Source organism: Dicentrarchus labrax, unplaced genomic scaffold, assembly GCF_905237075.1.
Source record: "Dicentrarchus labrax unplaced genomic scaffold, dlabrax2021, whole genome shotgun sequence".
In the NCBI taxonomy this organism is placed as follows: Eukaryota; Metazoa; Chordata; class Actinopteri; family Moronidae; genus Dicentrarchus; species Dicentrarchus labrax.
Window position 1 is genome coordinate 16468717 of NW_026136718.1, and position 21706 is coordinate 16490422.

The 21706-nt window shown below is 38.6% G+C and overlaps 1 protein-coding gene across 2 annotated transcripts; it reads left to right on the top strand.

Annotated features, from left to right (window-relative positions):
- Positions 1 to 3097: 3097 nt before the first annotated feature.
- LOC127350480 (major histocompatibility complex class I-related gene protein) lies at positions 3098 to 8746 on the top strand. Of its 2 annotated transcripts, XM_051377182.1 has the most exons (7): positions 3098 to 3188; positions 3385 to 3654; positions 4058 to 4336; positions 4806 to 5108; positions 6472 to 6573; positions 6854 to 6871; positions 7047 to 8746. In XM_051377182.1, the coding sequence occupies exons 1-7, from the start codon at positions 3140 to 3142 to the stop codon at positions 7094 to 7096; spliced, it is 1071 nt and encodes a 356-aa protein (XP_051233142.1). In that variant the 5' UTR covers positions 3098 to 3139; the 3' UTR covers positions 7097 to 8746. The 2 variants fall into 2 exon arrangements, with proteins under 2 accessions (XP_051233142.1, XP_051233141.1); XM_051377181.1 differs by lacking the exon at positions 3098 to 3188 and having other exon boundaries at positions 3321 to 3654.
- Positions 8747 to 21706: the final 12960 nt, after the last annotated feature.

Sequence of the window (21706 nt, forward strand, 5' to 3'; positions counted from 1 at the left end):
GTCCCACCGACTCTTCATCACATTTCTGCCCGAAAAACAGCGTCTGTCAACGGCGAAAAACTCATGGAGTGTTTGTGATCAAAAATCACCGCGACCGAGACATCAGTTTACTTTCCACCGGAGAACATTCACAGAGATTTCTTGCTTTTATAGAGAGATAAAGGTTCAGTGCAGGATGAGAAGACTTTGAGCTCTCTGAAAACAACCCAGAGACCTGACAAACACAATCAGTGAGTTTCAGACTGCAGTTCTCAAAATCACCTTTTGTGATAGATTAATGAAACCATGGTCTTTCAAATGTTGGTCATGATTACTGAAAAATGTCTCATACCACAGGGGTTGCTAACTAGGGTAACACTTGTGGAACCAGATAGACAGTGATGGTGGTTGGACTACTGAGTGATTCACATTTAGTTGCCATTTGGGTTTAAGTTTAGCCTGAACAGACATTGTAGGCCTGCTGCTTGGGTGAGTGAAGGATTTAAAGGTGAAGTTAAGTTAGGTCAGTTAGAGAATGGGGCCGCCTCTCAGAGGGGTCAGTATATTAGTGACGGCACAGCCTGATACCCACTGCAGGGTCTAATGACAGTGAAAAATAATTTAACATTAATACTGGGCTTCCAAAGGAATGTTCACCCAACTTTTGCCACATTTTAGTGTGTATTGAATTAAATGCATTGCTCTTTCTTTTTGTGCTTTTCAATGAAGTCCCCAAAGTTCAAAGGTTTGGCCCATTTTGTAAGTCCACACTCATCTGTTAATATAGTTGCATTGATATGAATATTATCATTCAGTATTGTCACAGGGGAGTTGGACGAGAAGGCTGAACAATGTCCGGACAGGCTAGCTTAGCTCACCATGAACACTGGAAGTAGGCAGAAAACAGCAAACCAATAAAAGGTGCCTAACAACTTCAAAGCTGGACATAAAAAAATTGTTTCTACAATAAATATTTTCTTTGACAACAAAACAAAATCTGCTGTTTTCTGTTCAAAATGAGCTTATATGCAAAGTTGAATGGTCAGTAAAACCTTGTTTGAGTCCCCAGGTTTATTACAGTTTGGTCTCATTTGTTTTTTCAATTCATTTATTTTGGTTTCTGTGGATCAGTTGCACATTCGGCTCCACTACAACAGAAGAGAAGAGGGTAGAATACTCTCTATCCTATGATACTCTATGTTTTAATGTGTTTATTCAGCTTAGGTTTGTCAGTCATTGACATTTTTAAATTCCCTAAATAATTCACGGCCTCTAGTGTCGTGTTGTGTGTAAAGAAAAAGGAAAAATAATAGTGAGGAACAAAACATTTTTTCCACTCTTTAAATACACGCCTGTGTTAGTTAATGCATGTTAATTTCAAGGGATAAGGTCTCATTCACAGGTCATCAAATACCAACGTTTTGGCAGCCCAATGCATCTGTCTCCAGAATAACTGACCCCACCTCTAAGGGTGTGTTTCAGTAACTTTCCACTAGAGGGCAACAACTACTGTAAAGAATGGGTTTATGATAACAATGCTGGTTTTAAAAATTCCCTGACTGAGAAATGTTGGCTCATCTGGTTGAGTGTGCACCCCATGTACTAAGGTTGAGTCCTTGCTGCAGTGGCCCAGGTTTGATTCCAGCCTTTGGTCCTTCACTGCATGTCATTCCCTCTCTCTCCCCACTTTCCTGTCACTCTTCAGCTGCTCTATGAAAAATTAAGGCAATATAAAAGCCCCCCACACCCCGAAAAATAAATTCCATGTTCAATAAAGAATATTGTGTTTTTATTTTATTACCTTTATCAACAACAAACCTCTTTTTTTCTTTTCTCTCCTGGAAAGGATAAAGTAAACAGAAACTCTTTAAAGACTTGGAGAGTTTTTAACAGATGACTGTTGCCCCTTGACAAGCACAGGAAAAAAGCTTTAGTGGAAGTAAGCAGGAACAAGTAACAGATTCAAATTATACAATATACACAGAACCAGAAAATGTATCAAGTTTCTGCTGAACATAATAAAATATGCTCTAATAATTAAAAAAAAACATAACAATATTTATGGAAGTTCAGTTAAACTTGTTTTGGTCACCGTTGTTAACCTAGGAGTCACTCACAGGTGAACATGCCAGATGACTCTTGTCAGATCTTCAGTTCTTCAGGATAATGATGCTGTTCCTCTTCTGCACGTATGCTCACCCACACCCGCATCTGTGATCACATCACTCCCGTCCTCCAGAACCTCCACTGACTCCCAGTTCCACAACGCATTCAGTTCAAAATCCTCCTCCTTACACACAAAGCCCTCCATAACCAGGCTCCTTCCTACCTCACTGACCTGCTCCATCGCCACAATCCATCACGCAGCCTCCGTTCATCTGAAGCAAACCTTCTGACTCCTCCACCCCGGACCGAGCACCGAACCTGGGGGGACAGAGCGTTCTCTGTAGCTGCCCCCTCCCTCTGGAACTCTCTCCCCAAACACCACTGTGACTGTACCGACCTTCCAACATTCAAATCACTGACAAAAACACACCTTTTTAAAAATTGCTTTTAATGTTTAGCTTAGTCTGATGTGTTTTTAATGTTTTACTATTTGATGTTGTTTTGCTGCTTTTATGTTTTTATGTAAAGTGTCTTTGAGTATTTAGAAAAGCGCTTATAAATCAAATGTATTATTATTATTATTAAGATCACCATACACACTCCGATCAAGAAATGTGTTTTTATTTTCTAATTTGCTAAATATTCTAAATATTCATGTTGTATTTCCTGCTCTTGTATGAATATAGTCTATTGCTATTTGTTTCCACAGAGGTTCACATTAAAGATTTTATAATTTCCTCTTTAAATTGTATGAAATTCTAAATGTTGTGTGTACACATTAGGTCTAGTGAAGTAAGTTATTTTTGGTTCCACATCAGACCCAGATAATTAAACTAATGTCCTGCTCCTTGATAAACAGTCAGTATTGATCTGTCCTGAACAAAAGTGAGTGCAGGCTGGAGGCAGGCCAGCAGGGCGCATAGTAGGATATGTAAATAGCAGCAAAAGTGTGGCATAAAGTTGAACAGTAGCTGTTAGTAGAATACCAACATTCACAGTTCTTTCAACCAGGAAACAGCTCGGTCCTTTACCCACACATCTTTATCAAAACAAGATGAAAAAGTTATTTTTGTTCCTTCTTTTCTGTCACATTTCATCAGCAGGTAAGATCTCATTTAAATCTTTACAGTAAACTCTTCCACCCAGCTCTGACACACTCGTAGTTTAGTTTCACTTTTACCTAAAATGATAAGCCTGATGTGTTTCAACTGAATCATACTAAATACATCATATTTATGTTAAGTGTGATGATTTTCTGTGTATATTTATACTTAATGTATGAACCTCTCTGTCTTGCAGTGAAACACTCCATGAAGTATTTTGTAAGTGCATCTACTGGAGTCCCACACTTCCCAGAGTTTGTGGGAGCGCTAGTGATTGATGAAATTCTAACAGGTAACTGTGACAGCAACAAAAAGACAGTGGAACCAAAACAGGACTGGATGAAAAAAATATTTGAAGGCGATCCACAACTCTTTGAGTGGTACAGTGGACAGTGTTCTGATTATCAGCCAAACTTCTCCAAGGCCATGATTTCTAATTTGAAGCAGCGCTTCAACCAAAGTGGAGGTAAAGTGCTTATGTATGTTAAATTTCCCTTTGTCTGTAAAACCAATATAGCTTCTATTAGAAATATGTACTCATGTGCTCACATGTGTACACTGTAGGCATCTAGTATTTAGAGCTCAGACTGCAGGTGCCACACAGGTGTGACTTTGTTTATTTTGTTTAATATGCATATAATGCAGGAAGACATTTTGTTTGCCACTTTGTTTACCGTGATAGTCTATTGTCAGTACATACAACAGTTGCTACCACTGTAACTTTTAATTGCAAAATAAAACTTTCATCATTTACAGTATATAAAGAAAAAGTGCATTGATTATCTATTTTTATTATCTTCCCACTGGAGATTTCATCTGTATTCTGTACATTGTTCATTGCAGTCTCTGTTTCTGTCTCTCTCTCTCAGATGTCCACATTTTACAGGAGGTGTTTGGTTGCGCGTGGGACGATGAGACTGGCGAGGTTAATGGTTTTAATCAGTATGGTTATAATGGAGAAGACTTCATAGCATTGGACTTGAAGACATTGACATGGATTGCTCCGAAACCTCAGGCTGTCATCACCAAAATGAGATGGGATGCTGAGAAAACTAGAATAAAATACAATGAAATCTTCCTCACTCAGATTTGTCCTGAGTGGCTGAATAACTATTTAGATCTTGGCAAGAGCTCTCTGCTGAGAATAGGTATAATCATATAACCTGATGTTCATTCTTGATCATTCTTCTCTGACTGGTGCTTCATTATTGTTGTTGGGTATTTACAGACAATGAAGAGATTATAGGTTGTTGAGTAAGCAGTGAAGGAGAAGATTGCTAAAACATGGGTGTAAACAATGCATGATTTTAATATTTAAAAATATTTGGAAATGTTTCATACACTTTTTTTCAAACACTGAATGTACACAAGTTTTGTTTGTTTACAAGGAAACCTGGCCCTCAGAGAGGGCTTATTACTTATTTAAAATGTTATTTTTGAGTCTAAATTCAATTTTATTATTATGCTTGGAAGAATTTTCACACCTTCTGTTATTGATTCCCTGTTGAATTTATTTTTCTTCCACCTTTTACTTTCTCGCTCCCTCTTCCTCTATTGTCTATATCCCTTTCTCTCCCATTTTCTCTCTGTCTCTCTGTCTCTCCCTTTCCTCTCCAGACCTTCCCTCAGTGTCTCTCCTCCAGAAGACTCCCTCCTCTCCAGTCAGCTGCCACGCTACAGGTTTCTACCCTGACAGTGCCTTGATGTTCTGGAGGAAAGATGGAGAGGAGCTTCATGAGGACGTGGACCACGGAGAGATCCTCCCCAACCACGATGGATCCTTCCAGATGAGTGTTGACCTGAACCTTTCATCAGTCACACCTGAAGACTGGAGGAGGTACGACTGTGTGTTTCAGCTCTCTGGTGTGAAGAACGACATCGTCATCAAACTGGACAAAGCAGAGATCAGAACCAACTGGGGTAAGACTGGGATAAGTGGGTGAAAAATGGGATTGTATGTCTGTGGTTTGTTAACCTGAAGTACCAGATGGTTTGTTACACATAACCATTTATTTATAAACCATATATATTCTCTCCAATAAGAAAATGTATTTTTCAAAAAGACAACAGAAAACCTCAGTCAGGAGCTTGAGGTTGGCAGTGAAGGGGTAAGTAAAAGATTGGGTGAGATTTATGGTTGGTATGAACTTGGAGGCTGATGATAACACTCATGTCTCCAAATACAGCTGAGCCAGGTGGAATAAAGCCGATGTTGAAACCTATAAAACGTTATTTTATTCCATTGTATATACTTTGCTAAATTAAAGAGAACTTTGATTGTGATCATCTAAGCTGAAGTATATATGTGACATTTTTAGTTATTTATGAATGTATTTATTCCTTTACAGTATCAATGCCTGTCTACTATTTGCACACACCCCTATATTGATTATACTGTATTAACTCAACTCCAAGTCAGTCTTAGTTCACAGCAACAAACCCACATATCTGTATCAATAACTCATTGGATGGATGCATGGATCAAATGTGGCACAAATGTCCAGTTGGATTCAAGGAGGAACTGAATAGAATTTTGTGTTCAAAGCTCAAAGGTCAAGGTCACGTGACGGTTCTTACAAAACATAACTCCAGAATTCACATGCTGATTATAACAATATTTCACTGAAATGTTTAATAGTGTAAATTATGAAATGACAACATATCAAAGGTCAACTTCACTTCGACATCATAACATTCTGCGTGAAAAACTGTGGTGGCCATTATTCATCGCCAAAACTCACGAACAGAAAGGATGATTTGGTCAGTTACTGAACTGGTGACACTAATCTTGGGTGCCTGCCTTGAATCTGTGGTGATTTTATAGATGTTCTGTGCTGCTGGGTTCACGATGTGTGTGAAGCATCCACGTTTTAGAATGTGTAGCTTCTTTGCAGCAACATCAAACCTAACATGACTAACCTTTTCCGTTAAAGTAAGGGACATTTATGATATTGCGCTGCCTGGTGTTGGAATACAACCAAGAATCACATGCATGCCAGTATCTTTATTAAAATGAATTAATGATCACTGATGAATCACCCTGAATTGTTCATCAATAGTAGCCTAATTTTACCCATGAGCCATGATGATGAAGACACAGAAAACTAGAAATACATGACAAAAATAGTATATTGTCAATATTTTATAGATTTCATAAATCATGGTTTCAGGGGAGCTCATGTCTTAATAAGTGGAGCCAAGTAAACTGCAACTTGACTGGTTAGTGGTGGTATACAACTACAAGGTGGTAATTCTAGTTTTTGTTGGTTTTTTTATTCAACAGAGAAGCCCAGTGGCAGGACCATCCCCATCACTGCTGCAGTGGCTGTTCTTGCTCTAATCCTAATCTCTGCCTGTGGAGTCATCATTTACAAAAGGAAGAAAGGTGAGATAGAAAAACAGATTATCTGCTTAACTTACGTTTTCAGTTATTTTATTATTTAGTGTCTGAGTTCAGAGTCAGGCTCAGAGCCTGTGAGTCATTATAATGACTATACCATGATGATGTGGGAGAGAAATAAAATAGGGACTAAACAGAAGGGAATTGATTTATTTTTCACTTTGAGTGAGTAGAAGAGAGATCATATTCACTGGGGCTAAGGTGATGAAGATATTCTGGAGTTTACAACTGGAACTGAAATACTTGTCTTTTGTTTTGATTTCAGCCAAATGCCCTCCAACTTGTAAGTAAAACTAACTTTTATTCTATTTCGACTGATCTGACACACACTTGATGCTGTAGCTATAGTGTTTCACATTATTGTGCAGATTAATCTTTTGAAGACTGTTTTCTGTATTTGCTGTCGATAAAAGTTCAGTGCAGAATGAGTGGACTTTACTTTGTTTCTGACCTTACAGCTCCTGACAACGGATCTGAGCTCTCTGAGAAACTGAATCCAGAGACATGATTGCAACGCACTCTCATTAAAGTTTTATAAAGTTTTCTTTGACAAAGGTGGTGCTGACTGGATCAAATTAATAGTCTATGGTTTTTCCAAGATAGGGACTGCCCCTCCACTTCATTTTGGCCAGTCACTTACTGTGTAGTATCATAATTATGCCTTTTCCCATAGTAACAAATAGGATAACTAATACTTCCATATACAAACCATGTTTATTTAAATATTGTGATCAGAACTACAACTAATGCTGTACCTGGACGTTTTTTAGCCCTTTTTTTTTTGTTAAATGGGATAATCTGTCATTTGTTCAAGTTGTTGATATCAGAATTACATTACTGTCCACTTATTCAGAGTTCATTCATGTTTCCCACAAAATGTATTAGTGTGTGTAAGAGCTGCCAGTGTTGACTGTCAGTGGAGGAGAGATACCAGTATTGTCTCATCTAAAAGCCTTGACTCTGGAGTCTAGGAATTATCCAGTGGATTGTTAATTTGCCAGTGTGTCTCCAGGAGCTGCCAGTCTTGGTATAAACTGTGAGTACAGATGCCATTTTGTCTTGAGTTCCTGGATTGAGTTGCTGAAGGAGGTGCAAGAAATCACAGCCTTCATATGCCCTCTGGGTCTGTTCCAATTTAAAGTCATGCCATTTGGACTGAAGAATACCCCCACAACATTCCAACGGATAATGGATCATTAGGAGAATTTAAAGGTGTCATGTGTTTTGTGTAATTCTAATAGTTGATTGGACTGAACTCTGTTAATAAGTGTGTATATAACTGTGTTGTAAGGAGTAAGGGCTAGGCCTGCTCTGTTTGGCAAGTATCCTGAGATAATTTCTGTTATGATTGGGGCTATACAAATAAAATTTAATTGAATTGGATTGTCAGTTGCATTGTAGGGAAGACTTTTCCCAAGTGGCTTGAACTCTTGGAGCCGTGAAACACTCTCTCACACACAAAAGCACACACACCCATATTGCTTTGTTTGCTTTGTGACAATACACCTATTGAAAACTCTAATGACTGTGGTCTATTTGTTTTTGGGGACATTTGTTTCATTGCTTATTGCTATCTGCTTATGGTTTTGTATGGAACAATGACTGACCTTTATGATCATTTTGATTTGAATATATTGCTTTAATTACTGGTTTTATTTACTGCATCTTTTTATAAGCTGTACGAACACCCTAATCCAGGGATCCAGAAAGAGTGAGAAAGAAGAATAAATTGGCCTATGATGTTAATCCAGGTGATTTTTTCAACAATACGCAAAACTGCTTTTTCTAAATTAGTTTCATGGACACCACAAGCTTCATCTTCTGTTTCACTCTGGTTTTTGAACTGAAACAACCCTCATCAGAGCTAAAGATCAATAGTGATTTGAAAGATGAACTTCTATTTCAGTTTTGCTTGACCTGCTGTGTTTGACAGAATTGATGTTCTAATCTTCCTACTTTGTGTTTCCATTCTTTTGGAGTTTTATCTCTGTCCAGACAAAAATGTTCTGAGCAGTTTGACATGGTTCAATCCTTTGACCTTTGCTTTTTAATTTATACATGCTCCCACTTGCTCTGTCAATTATATGCTGAAAGTAAACCGCTGTATGTTAAACCTCTCCTCCTGTCTTCAGTTCAATAAACAAGCTGCTGAACTGTGCTGGACTCTGAAAGAAATGCCACTGTCTCTGAAATATAATAGCAAAGTCTGGGCCCTTTGAGTCATACTGGACTTTGATCTTTACTTTAAAACTCGTGGGAGCAGCTTTTTCATCACAAGAACAAACATATCATATCAGAACTTAAATCTCAAGGTTCATATATTAATCTTAAACAGGTCAGACATCTGTAATGCTCTCTTTGCTAGATTGTACAAATAGACATAAACAGTTCATTCAGAATGCCACACATGAACATGCAAAGTCGAACATGTACTGTATTTCCTGTACTTCTAACATTATACGTTATATCATTGGCTAAGACACAGAATCAACTTTAAAACCAGTAGTCTAAGGCACATTGTGGTTTTTGCTTTTGTACATCTCTGTGAAACAAACTACATGATCTTGTATTTCTTTCTCTTCTTTTCTCTTCTGCATTTTCTTGTGTCTTATTTGACGTATTCGTCTGTATGTGTTACTTATTGCTGTGTGGATTTTACTTCGTATGATGTGTCCCATGTCATTAGAATTGCCTTGCTTTTCTTCTCAGTGCATTTTTAATCTTTCTTTCTTCTTTTTTCTTTAATTTATTTTATCTTTATAGTGCTGTTATTACGACTAGTGCTCTTACTGGTGAACAGACCTGTCTGTTCTTGTCCAGCACATTTAATTGTTCTGTTGACCCGTGTTAACCTAAATATGGCAAATGAAACTGAACTACATCCTGCATTAATTCATGCATCAAATCACCATGAGTCATGAATTAATTAAGCATTACTTAAGTATACAATTTTTTCTTAAAAGAAAAAGATTGACACTAATTTATTAATAAACAATTAATAAATAGTTCTAACTATCAGAAAGGAAAGAGGAAAGCAGAGGCAGGTCAAAACAACAGCTACTGCCATACAGCCGTCATAAGATGAAGAGGACAGGGACCTTTCTCTGCATTACAGGCAGTGGTAGTTCAGTGCAGGATCAGTGCACTAACAGTGTGTTTCTGACCTTACAGCTTCTGACACAATATCTCTGAACACTCTAAAAAACTGAATCAAGAAGAATCTTAACCATGTCTTTCCCCATGTTACCACTTGAGGGCAACATAGATCTGACATTTCTCAGTTGTGAGAGAAGTTACCACTGAGCCAGAGCATTTTCACACCTTCAGCATTTTAAAGGGTTTCCTTACTTATAATTATTCAAATACAACAAAATTGGTCTATTCTCAAAAAAAGATCAAATCCAAAAGTCCAGTTGTGAAATGAAACATTACACTGTATAATTTTGATACCAGAATTTGAGTAGGCTACTTCACATCGGTGTAAATTTAATATTAAAATGAATTAAAAAATAATTTGCAATTGTGTCAATTGTGTTGTTTTCAATAGCTCAACAGATCTAAATGACTATGGGAAGTGGTAATCTGCAAAATATTGTATTCTGTAAGTGACATCAGGTATCACCACGTCAGAGAGGAGCCCTTTTACCAAGACTTCAAGCTGGTTCGGAACATAAAAACCTTTTATTTAATTTTAATCGAAGGTTAATGATGCATCTATCACAAAGATCTCGTTCAAGACAGCTTCAGTCTTTATACCACTAGAACTTCCTCTTAAAACTACAACCACAAAAAAGTGACACATATTCAGATCCCTGTGATTTCTGTTTTTGTGATGACTTTGATGTCATGGACTTTTTTTTGGTTTGTTTTTTTGGTTTGTTTCACTCTGATGAACCAAACCAAACCAAACCAAACCATCTGCAACATTCTGCAACAATATAATTAAAATTGTACAAAACTAGAAGAGGTCAGCATGGTGGTCCAGTGGTTAGTACTGTTGCCTCACAGAGAGAAGGTTCTGGGTGAGAACCTACCAATCAGCTGGGGCTGGTGCTCTTGTGGAGTTTCTCTCTCTGTGTTGTGTGGGTCTGATAAAATGTTTTCTCCTTTTCCTAAACCTGGACAGGTCTGCATTTCAAGAAAGATCAAAAAAAGTTTTGAACCTACCATGTCTGTTGGCAGCCATGATGGTGATAGATTTTTAATGGTACAGGTATGAAGTCATTTGGTGTGATATGTCCCTGCATTTTCTGAACATTTTCATTCCAAACACTTTTAACCCTGAAGAAGAACAGCAGGTTGGATGTTTCTGAAGAAATATTCAGTGTCAGAGGCAAAGTTTAAACCTGTTTTCTTATAAAAGGTGTCTTGCCTACTTTGCCTTTACATTCTTCTAATATGTGCATTGCAGCTTGGCATCTATTCCATACATACAGGACCATTATAAACACATACAGAATGTGAACGTGTTCAAGCTTTGAGAATAATGGGTAATGGGTGTAATAATGGGTATGCATGATATACGTTAGGAAGATTAATGTGCATTATTTGTAACAACAGCATAGAGAACTGAATTATAATTAAGTAGACTTATAGTCCACTAAGGTTAAAGTGTTTACAGAACTATTCCATATTCCAGATGGTACCATGTCAATGGTAGTGGATACCGTAAAACTTCAAATACAAGCAGTCTGTGTCCATTCTTCCATTATTTATATTCCTTTAGTCCGTAAGGGTCCAGTGATCAAAAAGGGTTTCATCAAAACTAACCCGAGTTGTGGATATTGTCATTTGAAGTCCATTGCTCACTGTCTGTATGCTGGTTGCTGTAAATCTCCTGTTGTAAAACGATGTTCAGGTTCAAGTATCGTGGCAGCAGCACAGAGAAAAAAGTACGACCTGAAATTTACAAATTTGCTGAACAAAACTCAGGAGAAGCAGTACAATTCGAGAGTATTTCCATCTGTGCTGAGCAAGAGCTTTGTGCTAAAGGAATTAAACGCCTGTCCCAAATAGACGCCTTGTCCCAAATAAAGGCAGGGGGAGTTCAGTGACTGAAGCAAATAAACGCCACGGCTATTATTAGAAGTTTTACGGTGTATAACCCATATCCCAATTCTTAATAATATAAGAAATAAAGTCTGCCATTTTTAAAACTAAATTACATCTGTGTGTCAAAATTTAAAATCAAACTTGTCAGCAGTATCTTCTTTATGGTTTAAAGTTAATCATTTAATCATGCAGAAGCTGTATCATTGGGGGCTCTCTTTTTTAGAGAAGTGACCAAGGTTTCCAGCCTCTTAATTTGAGCTGGCTGGTTTTTGTAACCTCTGTCAACTTGAAGGTCCTGTTACTTCTGGAGCCTCTGTCCCCGTGGCTGCTTGAGGAACTGAATCAAGTGAAAAGTTAAGAATTTACGTTGGATAAATGTACACTGCTGCAAAACTGGAGATACTCTATACCTTCTCAAACTGAATCTAAATCCTAAATGAAACAGCAAACCTTTTCATGTACCTGGTGGGTTGATTTAAGTTTTAGTACACTAAGTTATGAGCCATTTTATCTGTGGCTTAAGTACTGTAGGTGACTGTTCCACTTCTTGATCAACCCACTGTGGATTTAATTTTCAATGAAATATGTAATAGGGCATTATTTAACATATTTATTCTTGAAAGTTAAACTGACTACAAAAAAATGAGACCTACCTCTTTATCTAAAGACAAAACATGAACATTGGTTTAAGCTGATTTCCTAATCTTCTCCCTGTAGTGTTTTCAATGACTCATGTGAAACACACAACGTGTAACTTTTCAGTCAGTATGCTAGCTCTATTGGGCTTTTGATAAGGTCTGAGCTATGAAGCAGTTTATTACTACAAGAAATTGTAGTGAATTACTTTGCCTAATGGTGTGTCAGTGATGACAGTAAGGTAGCATCATATGAGTGCTAAAAACATGAACCTGTTCATTCACATAGTATACCTCTAAAGTAAAGTGCAGGCCAGTCTCCAAAAATAACAATAATTGTTTTAATTCCATTTCATACTTCATCGACATCTTCACTGGAATGACAGATGTCAGATACACTCCCAGACAGACAGACAGACAGAAATTTGAATCAATCAATATCCTTGTCATTGAATAAAGTCTACTTCAAGTTCACACGTTCTCATGGGCGTCTGTAGCCGGCTGCTCATTTTGTCCGGGGGAACTCCGCTGACCCCTGAGCCACTGCCAGGGATTGTCCTGATGCAAATCAGGAGGGAGAACCAATTCATCGTTGCACAATTCGATTAGACATCTGCATATTGAGCATCTGCACCCCATGAAAATCTGCCGATACCTATCCTCCCTCCCCCCCACTGCCCCCACATTCTGTGGCCCCCCACGGGGGTAGCACCCCACGACCCCAAGGGCAGCCTCTGTCCTTGCTCCCCACCCGCCTCCCCCTGTCTCCCCCTCTTGTCCCCTCCTGACCCTGTCAGGCCCAGCTACAATACCTGACCCCGCCCCAGAGACGGGACGATTGGAGTTCAAGGTAAATGTCCCTTTCGCTGTGTCTGTCTGCCTGGCCCCCGTCCGGCCCCTGTCCGATAATCACATGCACCGCTCTTTTTTTCATACTTTCTCACACACACACACACACACACACACACACAAGAGAGAGAGAGAGAGAGACACACACACACACACAGAGAGAGAGACACACACACACACACACACACACAGAGAGAGACACACACAGAGAGAGAGAGACACACACACTCATTACAATCTGTTTTTGAATTTTTTGACAAAACATGACTATGCCCTGAAAATGAAGGCTTTCCTTTCTCTGCAGCTTTTCCATTGTAATCAATTCTGACCGCTGGCTCTTATTCAGACATCTCTGCCACTCAGACGTTTTCCCTCCTTTTTCATCGCTCTTATTGATTCATCAGGCTCTCTTTCAGCTCTGGGAAGAGAGAGCGAGCATGTCAAGAAGTTTAAAGCAACATGTTTAGCCTTACCACACACAGTACAAAGTTGAGATGTGATGCCCGTGCCATAAAATCTATCAGACATTGCTGGTAGAACTGCAAATATATTTCATGTTTAATTTGTGGTGATACAGCATGTTCCTAAGTGTGATATTCACCATTTGAGAAAACTGCATTCTCTCCTGGACTTAAAACATTTGAATCAATAAATATAATATGTACAATAGGTTGATGACGCACATCCAATGTCACATCTGAAATAAACCTCAAAATGAGGGTTCTTCTAAATATATATTTGCATGTGTGTTTCTGTATAAATTTAACACTAGCTACTCTAAATAAAAGATTTTCTAAAACCAATGAATCACATCTTTTTATCAACCTTTATTGTTATTCAAAAAACTGCAGTACTGTGCTGTTTTGGGTTGTGTATTTACAGGTCTGTGGTTATTTTTTGTTTACCTGCCCAGGGACAACATATGCAAATTGGCTGTTAGCTAACAGTAGTGCAATTACTTTTAATTGTCCCTGCAAAAATAAACAAAAAAATAAATATTGTTCTGCAGTTCAACCTTGGAGCTCTTAGGTGTGAATGAGACTGTATGATGTGATACTGTATGATAGTGCTCAATCAACATTTGCCATAAATATTGTATTTATTAATAGTTTGAAAATGTACAATGTAATTCTCTATAGGAATAATTTCTGCATACAAACAAGGATCACATCTAAGCAGTAAAATTCTGTCTAATCCAAAACCTACCCATTGCAGTTGTTTGGTGGTGGAGCCTGTCCACTGTTTTTAAACTCTAACGAAGACCGTGTATCCTGACAAAATCTCTTGTTTTATGGTGTTTAAGTAAATGAAACATGACTACTGTATTGACTGTATTTTTTGCCATATATAATAGTATATATAGACATCAGCAGTGCTGCTGCATGTGATCAGAGCAAAGCATCATTTTGAGGCCGTTTGTCGGCAGTTTTGCATCCACCTTGACTAAAGCAATATACTATCAAATATACTGACAAGGTTTGAGTTATTTGATTTGAATCAAGAAAATATAATTTATATAGTAATATTATGCTGAAGGATAAACAAAGAAAGGAAGACGACTCACATATTTCTAATTGAATGGTGGAGGAGAACAGGAGGACAGTCTTCCATTTCAAATACCCTCCCTCACTTCTGAAACAAATATAGTGTTTTCTAATCAGTTTGAACATCAGAGGAAAATGAACATAAGAGCTGGTGTGGATATGTGACACAGGACTGAAACCCAATGTATGCAGCTGACACGCTCATTGTATTTGAATACTAAAGCAGGAATTTGCTAGTGACGTGACAGTAAGTAAATCCTATGTAATCTACCCGACCCAATCAAGGTTTTGCAGGTGCAACATCAATCTCCCAGCAACCACAGCCTGTCTCTGTTGACTTATAAGAGAACTTCCTCATTTGCTCAGTATAACAACCAAGCTCAACAAAAAGAGACATCTGAGAGGGTTTATCAGTGTGTAAGTGTGGGTCAGAGCAGTAAGTATAAGATAAAGATGAGGTAATGTGTCTGTATATGTAGCTTCTGTAATTATGTTTCTGTGTTTTTAAGTAACAGTTTATCATTTTCTCATCAAAATGAGATATTATCTGTCAGTTTCCTGTCTGTGTGTCCATTACAGAAGTAGGTCTGGGACTTGTTTAGCCTAGGTCAGCAGAAAGACTGGAAGCAGTGAAAAGATGCCTCTATTCTACTCACTTAGCTCCATCAAAAGTGTAAAAGATATGCTCCAAAACTAATAAACAAATAACTCCAAAGCTGTCTTATTTACACTTCATTATAACTGAGCTAGCATTCTTCAGGCAGAGCGATCAGACTGGCATCAGCTACTTCATTTGTACTTTACAATCACTGGTTCACCTTCATATACCTGATTGGCAACCAGCCATAATGTCCAATCATATTTTGTATTCATATTAAGTGTGCTGAGTGCAATGCTGAAATAAGTACTCAGACCCTTCAATGCCCTGAAAGTCCTATATTGAAAATGTTACTTAAGTAAAAGTATTATGAGAAATTAAATTCAATTAAATTAAAGTTTTAAAACTAAAAGTACTCCATAAAGAGAAATGGCCCCTGTCAGTGTTGTGTTGTTACTCAGGTGGAGCCAAATTTTTAAGTTTTATAAAGGGATGCAGCTCATTTCCATTATGAATTACCCTGCTGATTTTTTTATTATTATTATTATTTGTTTACCGTGGACAAAGAAAAAATCAGCAAAGAAAATCAGCAAATACTTTCTGAAATCCTGAAATGTTTGGCATTTTTACATGAAAAATTATTTCAGTTAATATAATATTCAATGAGTCTTTTTCATAGTAAAAAATGGCATACATGTGACTCAGGTGTGCAAAAGCTCTACTGTTTAACCCTTTAATTAAGTTTTCTTATTATAACGTAGGATATTTACCCTCAGTAAAAGACACGCTGCTCAGTTCAACAGTAGAGGCACTCATGCACAGAGTGGAAAACAAATGGCATTCCTAGAATTTAAGCCTGTGTTGCATAAGAAAAATGTTTCAGCATATTGCTGGTGTTTCCGCTCTTATTTGAAATGACCAATACAGACATTACAACAAGCTGTTGTTATCTTTCTTTGTGAAATGAATCCATGCTTTGGACTGTTTCTTCTTTTCCACTATGACTCCTTCTTGTTGCGAGTTACCAGCCAGCAGACGCATGACTTTGATGTCATTGTTTTGAGACAAGCAAAAGAAAAACTTGCCAGCATTGATAACAGGAATTAATAAGCTTGGAACCATATGGACAAGTTGGAACCAGTTCTGAACTGGTACAGGTTTTCAATCCATATCACTAAATGCTACTGTTTACACATCCAGGAATCTGTACTCAACACACACTCTCATTTGTCTGTGGGTCTGACAGCAAACAAATGAATACCGTTGTTTTAGTATTCTTTTACTATTCGTTTACACACATTTTCTGAAAGCATGCCTCATACTCTCAGAACTCTAGACACAAATCAAAACACACACACACACACACACACACACACACACACACACACACACACACACACACACACAATGGGCAAAACCCCTCAATTCTCCTGCAAAATGAAACTACTTTACATTCAAAACAATGTTAGTTTCTTCTCAAAATGGTATTTTGTTTTCAAATTACACACAAGCCATCATATGAATAGACATTTATAAGAACCAGCTGAACACTGACGTGCTCAATGTAAAACACTATGATGAATGGAAAATACTTCATCTCCATTCATCATAATGATTTAGGCCTTTTTTTTGTTCAGTGTTACACTTACTACAGACAGTGCATACATAAGTGTGTTGTAAAATATTTGAGGATATTGTTTTTATACTTTTAGAACACACAATACACGGTAACAAATATATTTTATTTTTCCCACAAAAACAATGTACACACTGTACATCCCAACCAACACAAAGTTGCACATACAGTGGTCTACATACAAAACAACAGAAGAATTTACTATATACAGTTAAAGTAAAAAAAAAAAAAAAAAAAAACTATGCTGCATCCTCTCTTCTGTTTCGGTCTGGCCACGGCACCTCATCCACATCACAAGCAATGTTTTCCCTGGCCAAGCAGCGGGGGAAATATCGCCTAGCATGGCGAATCCAGCCATGAAAAGCATCAACTGCTATATCTAACCCTAACCTGTTGCCCTTTTATGCTAAAGCTCTGATTGCTAATTGTAAAACTGTGAGACAGGTGTTTGCCCATGTGATGAGTCAGTGTGCATAGTAGGGCAATTAACTTTAGAATTTTGAATGACAGTGTGTTCTTCATGAATATTGTGCCAAATGCAGAGAATTGTGTGTAGTGTTTTGAAAAAAGTGTGTTTTAGAGCTGCAATTTGAGTGTAAAGCAGGAATTGTGCTTGTAGTTTAGCAGAATTGGTTCAGGGGGTTGGTGCATGAGTTACATGTTGTGGTCATTGTGTCTCAAGTACCAGTATTTGTGTGTAAACAATTGAGAAAAACTGTAAACTCACTTTTCCCTCAACTTTTTTCACGTCTACATCTTCTTCTACGTTTCCCAAGATGCCTGTAGACAGCACCCAGAGAACAAGCATGGGCTTGTTACATCCACCTGTTGGCTGTACTTCACTGAAATATCTCCAAACGTCCTTTGTCAGAATTATGCAAGATCAGGATTTTAGAAGACATAAATGTTCAGCAGTTCAGGTTTAAGCATGAAATCACGCGTCCAAAATTCAATCTTATAACATGTGTGCCGAGGTCTGTGTGTGTTTAAATGTTTATGTGAGTTCCTCATTGCACGTGTGTTGGTATGTGTGCCGCTGATCACTTTGAACCTCGTCTCTCTGATTCTTGGCAGGAAGTGGGCATCAGCAGCTCTTGGTCGTAAAACTGCTTTTGGTCGCTCTCCCAGAGCGCACTGGGAAGGCAGAGGACAGAGAATCTCTGTGTCACCTCGCCATGGCACGGGATGTGAGGAGATCGTTGGGAATGTCAATAATCGCTTGAACTGAGGACGAGCTGCTGCCTGCTCTCAGTGCAACACAACCACCTGAATATCAATTTAAGAGAAATTAAAATGCAATTATGGCTTATTTTCAAAATAAAGCAATAAAGCAAAGACACCTAAAAAGACGAGGCATGCCCTTTTATCAAGACAGATTTGTTGTTCCAACTCTTAGACATCTGCCAACTGAAAAATAATATACTTATATCAATATAATTAACATAACCTTTCTTTATGTTTCTTTATGTTTATGATTCTTCTTCAATAAAATATTTTAAATACAATTTCAAAAATAAACTCTGAAGGATTTTTTTCTTCACTGGTAAAAGACAACATTTTATTGATTTCCATGGAGAAAAACAGGTTTTATCTGACACTTGATCCATCTTAAAAATTGATTGAGTTGTCAAACTCGCTGTCTGTTCATTTTATCTGCTGTGGAACTTGGGGCTCAGCGTTCTCCCATCGGGGTATATTTGTAGCTACAACACAATGTTCAAAGGCCTTTGTCCCTCATCCTATTGCTGTGATCTGCGTCTCAGGGCTCGTGGACAAAAGGTGTCAAACGGAGCGTTGGACTTGGCCTGCCATGTCCTCCCGAGGCTGCTCCTAATCCTATTACTGTGGGCTGTGGAGGAGTATGGATCCTGCAGTCCCTTCATCCCAGCAACTATTAAAGTCTAAGGGGGCCCTGTGTGTTTACTCTGCATATGTGTGCGCGTCTGTGTGCGTGTTCTTGTGTGTGTAATTGTATTGTAAGCGACTTCTTATCCACGTTGTCATAATGTGTTATCCACTGATGCGGCTCATGGTTAGCCGTCTTTTTGAGTTTGCTACGGGGCAGGTGGACATTTCAATCTCTCGCTCATCGTAGTTCAGCACAACTTTAGTCGCTTGATACATCTGTGATGAAGCCTCACCTTACATTTGAACAGTATTTGATTTTAGTATTTGATTTTTATGTAGTTGGTTGCTAGATGTTTCACAGAAATAGGACATATAACAAGTCACTTCAAAAGGCCTTTTTTCAAAATCCACATCTGTATAAACTGTTTTTTCAGTAGCATTATTTAGTCTCAATTCTTACATATTTGCACTTTATCAAGATTAATTGTAAACCAAATCAGCTCTATCGTAATTTGAGAAATTGCTGTAATGAAGAAGTGGATAGTTTAGGTTAGATATCATCAAGAGGTGAGTGGAACAGCACAACTAAAACTATAGATTAAGTGACAAAATAATGTTTCATATTCTTGTTTTCTTTAATTTCACATTTTGATCACAGAGCTCTACATTTTTAATAATTATTCTTACCCAAAGTATGCAAGCATTGCAAATAGGGGATCAAATCCAACAGTGATTTGACTTGATTTTTGATTTGTTCCACAAGAATCATTTCATCATTAAACAGCATTGTAAATGTAAAATGTAAAAAGTAATTAAATGGAATCAGTCAGTAATAAATAAACACAAGTAAACCATACACGTCTATCTGTAGTGGCTCAACAGAAATAAATGTGACACTGATCAACTTGAATAAATTTTTCAGACTTTTCAAACTGATGATTTTGTCTTTTTATGTCTGGTAGAAAAGTTATAGGTAAAGATATAAGATGCAAGAAGATTCTGAAAATGTGTTTTCCCATGTTGAGAGAAATATTGATTTATTGGCCTCTTTCAGTTTGTCTTAATGTCTGTGAGCAGTTTTGAGCTTAAAACGACCGGAATGAAAAGTTGTCGAATGGCCTTTTGTTTTCTCTGGGTATCACTTATCCGGATAAAGTGCAGGCCATGGCCACACAGACAGACACACACGCACATGCAGCCGTCCACATCCTCTGAATAGTCGCATTTGCGTGTACATTGACCAGAGTCAATTGCCTGTCAAATGCTATGCGCGATTAGACACCCGTAGGTATAAGGCGAGCCTCCCAAAGCCTGGACGTTGTGGGGGCCTCATTCTGTGAACCCCATGGCCCTTCTCACTCCCCTACACCCTCTACAACCCCCCTCTGTTTTTCATCTCACCGCCCCAGTTCAATGTTAATGTCCAGTGGTGTCCACTTTTCGGACGTCTCCCTCCCAAGCAAAAACCCAGAGAAGAAAGGGCCTAAAAGAGAAAGAAAACCAAACCTTCCCTCCTTCTTTTCTCACCCTGGCCTCCTCTTGTGTGCTGTCCAGCTGGCTGTGACCCTTGACCCCCTGACCCTCACTCCTGACCCCTGGACCCGTTCCCACGCCACGCCTTTTTGTGTCCACCTCACCATAGCAACACCTTGGTCACTGCTGCTGCCACGGTAACAGATGGACAGGGGCCTGGAAATAACTTCATTCAGCTCCGCCTGGAGGGGTGAGCACCATGGACAATCTGCCCTAACTCCCCCTCCTCCCTTTCCCTGTCTCACACACATACACATACTTGAGCACACACACGCAGCGCCCCCATCCCAACTTTGACACCTCCTGTGCCACATTCTAACACCCCAATCCCCTTGGATCTATTCCCTCAGCAGGGGCCTCTGGGTATCAGGGCCTGATAGAGTCATTAACACAGCGATCCCAGATTCACCCTGGCATGTACACGGGAAATACATGGGAATAAGAATAAGTTGCCGTGTTGGCACATGAAAGCGCATAAAAAGACACCCCAAAGTCACCCACATATCCCATTTCACACTGCTGGTATTTATGGTTCGGGGCGTAGGAGAGCTAACTTCATCACCGTGCTGTAATTATCTCTCTGCTTCTTTTATTAGCCCTATTGTTTTCTCACATCCTCTGATGAGAAAAGGGGCTGGGGGGAGAGTTGTAAAGACACAGAGCTGAGCAGCGGGGGATCTGTTTGCTAACTCGGAGACAAACGACTAACTGAATAGCATCGCTGAGGAGCTCAATAAGGTGCAGCAGGAAAATGAACTGCAACAGTTTTGGTGCTAATCAGTAACTAACCTCTAAACAAGGTTGTGTGTGTTTTGTCCCCTTCTGTGGGGAACACCTCTCGGACAGACACTGTGAATAGATTAAAGGGGGATAGTGTAATTACTAGTGCTGAATGGGGGTCCGCACCGTGCAGAGGAAGAGAAGGTTTACACTGTCGAAACACACTTGTCTTTGTAAAGAGAGCTCTGATCCTCTGGGTCTCATCTTGCACTCCCCGCAGAGAGCAAACAAACAAGTAAACAAACAAAATGGCGCCCAGTGACACAACGGAGGTCTCCCATCTCATGGATATTAGGATTCAACTTTGTCTTAAGCAGTTTAAGCAGTTTAAGCAAAACTTTTATTAATTTCATTATTCAATTAAGGAAAGATGGCTTTATTGTCTTGACGTACTTTTATTGAGATTTCATGAAAATATTTACTTTAAATAAATGTGTATGTGTGTGTGTGTGTTTTTAATTAGACCAACTGGGCTGACTGGGGAGCAGTTGGCGGGGGGGGGCACCACAGGCAACCGCCAAAAGACTGACCATTGAGGCGAAATCACACAAGCGAAGCCACTTATTCAATTTTTGGGATTTCGTATCCCCCTTCCATCCCTGCATGCATCTGCATCCCACTATCTTTCCCTCTAGTTTCACTA

What these genes read in the sequence shown, in the direction of transcription:
- LOC127350480 (XM_051377181.1), top strand. Translation starts at nt 3,321, where the DNA reads ATGTTAAGTGTGATGATTTTCTGTGTATATTTATACTTAATGTATGAA. An exon ending in GCGCTTCAACCAAAGTGGAG is followed by an intron (nt 3,655 to 4,057) that starts GTAAAGTGCTTA and finishes TCTCTCTCTCAG; the next exon opens with ATGTCCACATTTTACAGGAG. An exon ending in GAGCTCTCTGCTGAGAATAG is followed by an intron (nt 4,337 to 4,805) that starts GTATAATCATAT and finishes TTTCCTCTCCAG; the next exon opens with ACCTTCCCTCAGTGTCTCTC.